The sequence below is a fragment of the Teleopsis dalmanni genome, chromosome 2 (genome assembly GCF_002237135.1).
Source record: "Teleopsis dalmanni isolate 2A chromosome 2, ASM223713v2, whole genome shotgun sequence".
Lineage (NCBI taxonomy): Eukaryota > Metazoa > Arthropoda > Insecta > Diptera > Diopsidae > Teleopsis > Teleopsis dalmanni.
In genome coordinates, this window is record NC_051847.1 from 142,078,172 (window position 1) to 142,081,693 (window position 3,522).

At 28.1% G+C, this 3,522-nt stretch overlaps 1 protein-coding gene across 1 annotated transcript; it reads right to left on the minus strand.

Annotated features, from left to right (window-relative positions):
• Positions 1-2,489: 2,489 nt before the first annotated feature.
• On the minus strand, positions 2,490-3,169 carry LOC119684837 (dynein light chain roadblock-type 2-like). The gene is made up of 2 exons (XM_038098966.1): positions 3,086-3,169; positions 2,490-2,941 (listed from the first exon to the last, which is right to left on the minus strand). The coding sequence occupies exons 1-2, from the start codon at positions 3,104-3,106 to the stop codon at positions 2,627-2,629; spliced, it is 336 nt and encodes a 111-aa protein (XP_037954894.1). The 5' UTR covers positions 3,107-3,169; the 3' UTR covers positions 2,490-2,626.
• Positions 3,170-3,522: the final 353 nt, after the last annotated feature.

Consider the following 3,522-nt stretch of genomic DNA (forward strand, 5'->3'; position numbering starts at 1 on the left):
CTTTTCCAAAACACCACTTCAATGAGTACTAGTCTTAAATATCTTCTCAATTACAAAGAAGATTAACTTGGAAAATATACATATAAACAAAAAATCTTGAAATAAAACAAATGAACTGATTGCTGGATCTAGGATCTAAATTGCACCTTCGTAATAAAGTTCGTTTATTCAAGACGATTTAGCATTAATCCCATCTCATCGAATATAGTTGTGGAATATAGCTTGTAACTCAAATATAAGAATACTACACCAATTAAAAAAAAAAACAGATTAGTTCCACCGGACCACTGATTTTTTACCAACAAATGAATCAATAAACACGTAGATCTTCGTCATATAAAATATGTGATTCCAATAAACAGTTACATAGAATAGAATGCATAGAATTTATCTTATACTATAATATTCAAGAGATGTAAGAATTTTTATTTGGGTTTTTTGAAAGGAGACCATTTATTTAAGCTAAGTTAAATTTCCATTAAGCTTACATTACATTAAGCTTATTATTGATAACGATAAGTAAATTGTGAACATAATATAACTTAAAAAAAAAAAAAATAAAGTGCATGGTTAGAAAGCTAATAAGTTATAACTGGGTGATCTCTTAAATAAGTGTCCCTTCGTTATAAGAAAAGACTGTGTATTTTCTAGTCCCTTATAGTATATTTCCATTGCTTACTTAGTAAGTATAACCTATTAAATAAATTCCATTTGCCATACATAAAACATTCAGCGCTTGTTAACTTACTTAAAAATAAAGTAATATTACATTCACACTGTCTCATTTAGGCGGTTTTACTGATTATATCTACTAATAAAGATGATTAATAATATCAAGTGCTTTTATATAAATGAGCTTATTGTCAAAAAATCAGCTCAGTTAAGGTGAATGCCAAAATTTATAATATTTGTAATATATGTTTTATTTGCAAAGTGTAAACAAACAACAGCTAAGCTGTAAGCAAACGCACTGAAGAAGTAAATATTTAATAAAATCTTCGTTCCTATGAATTAACATATGTAATGAATATTTAATATATATATATATGTATACATGATTTAATATATATCTATTATATATTTAATTTTTGGTGTGGTATATTATTGAGTGAAGTTCATTAAAACGAACAGAAGCTATCTTAAAACTTTAAAGAACTTTCTGACATATTAAAGCTCTTTTACATGCAATAAATAACTTATGTCAATGGAAACGAAAAAAATTTTAAAATTACTTAACTAACTTACTAAGTAAGAAGTGGAAACATGGTATTAGATGGTTATTAACTATCGGAGGGTTAATGCTTAGTATGAAAACTTGTATAAAGAATTTCATCTTAAATTATTTCTAAAAAAGATTTAATGTTTTTTTTCAACTTATTATAATAATGATAATATTATCATCAAGATATTCAGTATTTGCGAATAAAAACGTGTGCGTTTTATTATTATTATTTATATTAATAAGTATGCTATTTAGGACGTAAGAATTGAATTATCAATATTCTAAGAATACTTATTCATTGGTTCATTAGTTGGTTGTGAAGGAGAAATTTTAAATAGGCTGTTTTGCCTTTCTAATTCTATAATAAGGAAACGTATTTTGTTTTTTGAAGTTGTTGATAACAAGCGAGTAACAAGTGTCAATCACATCGCAAACAATAAAAATATTTATAATTTTATAACTTCTCACATATTCAATGAATTGCTTTACCCACACTTAGCGTTTTTATGGTTCCCTATATTCATTTATTGGTTCCGAACCAAATGTGTCTTTGAGCATTTTAATATTTTTATACACAAGGCATAATCATACCCCATTTAGCACACTACATGCCAGCATCTAAACAACAAGTTCATTATTTTTATGGTTGATTTTTAGATTTTCTTTCTAGGATTTCTTTCCTTTTAGATGCTCGAAGTTCACCTTTTCTCATATTACGGCCAATTTAAGTAACTGCCAATTCGAATGGTCTTGTTAGTCCATCAGCTGCTCAGAACTTATGTCGAAAAGGTGAAAGTTTTCATTTTCTCTCGGTTTATTATGCGATATTCAATGATGTAGTAACTTTTTATTGTTATTTTTTCAAGTCTTCGGTCTGATTTGAAATGCTGTCAAACTTTAAATTTTTTATACATTTATCCTTAGGTATTTCGTATTTTGTTCTTTTTTGTTTGTTTTTGTTTTTTTTTTTGTTGTAAATCTCAAGATGCTTTTTATACTCCTTGGTAAAGTTTACCAATTTTAAGTTGAGACATTCGTGGAAAAAGATTTTCATGTTGTTTTTATTGTTGTGCTTTAAGAACTGAGGTTATTTGTCGAAAAGTGTGTGTACTTTACATTTTAATAAAACTTTTTAATTTGTTTTTAAGACGCAATTGAAATATTAGAAATGTTTTGAACAAACAAGATTGGCTTCAGGTCTTTATAACCAGGCAATAACAAAATTGATTAGCAATGGTAGATGAAGATATATTTGCTAAATTAATTTCGATGAAAACAGTTTGTACAAATTGTGGCTAGACAAAGGTCAAGAAACAGTTTATTTAATTCGTAAATATTTAGAAGTCAATGAAATAAGTTGGTAAAAATCAAAACAAAAATAAACACAGTGAGTTAATGTAGATACTAAGTCTGCATGCGATCAACAGGACGTTGAACCACGATGCAGGTAATATTACCATCCGGACATATAATCACCTCTGTACCACCGGTACGCAAGCGTACCATAAGCAATTCGTCTTCTTGATCCAATTTGTGTACTATGTAGTGAGCCCTCAGACGTAACAATTCATAAAGACCAGCACATTGTATAGCAATTTCCTCTTCCATTGTGGTCTTCACAGGATTACCAATCTTATTTAAAATTAACACATCTACAATGTCAGGGCGTTTCATTATTTGTTCGTACGCTTCCTCAACATAGCGACGGGTCCGTTTGTTCTAAGTGGGAAAAGGATAAAAAGATATACGTTTAGTGCAAAGTAAACGGAATCAATTGTTACTCATTGAAGTAAAAATCACAAACATAATAGTATATTAAAGAATTTGAGATAATGCCAAAAAATTAGCAGATGATACACGTACCGGATCTGTGATTTTCTCCATGCTTAAGAAAAGAAAATTGGAAAATAAATTAAGTGTGCAGAAAACAAGTAAACAAAACGACCTTTCGAATTTATTTATAAAATTTGATGAAATTTTATTTTGAATAAACATTTTTGTGAACTTTTGATCAAGGCATACTTAGCTTATTTTTTCATGTTTCATTTATGGCGTTTTCGATTGCTAAATCGGTATTCAATCTAAATTTACTCTCGATCTGTCAAATTTTGTTGCCCAATTGAACAAATTTAGAGTTATCTAAATCACACTTTACTTGTCCAATCATATAAAACAGTTGTTAATTTCAGGGTAATGTTACTACTCTGGCAAAGTAAATAAAGTGTCAAAAATTAATATTAAATGTTATACATATTTCTCCAGATTTATCAATCGAAAATAAAATTGCACTAAAATTGTAT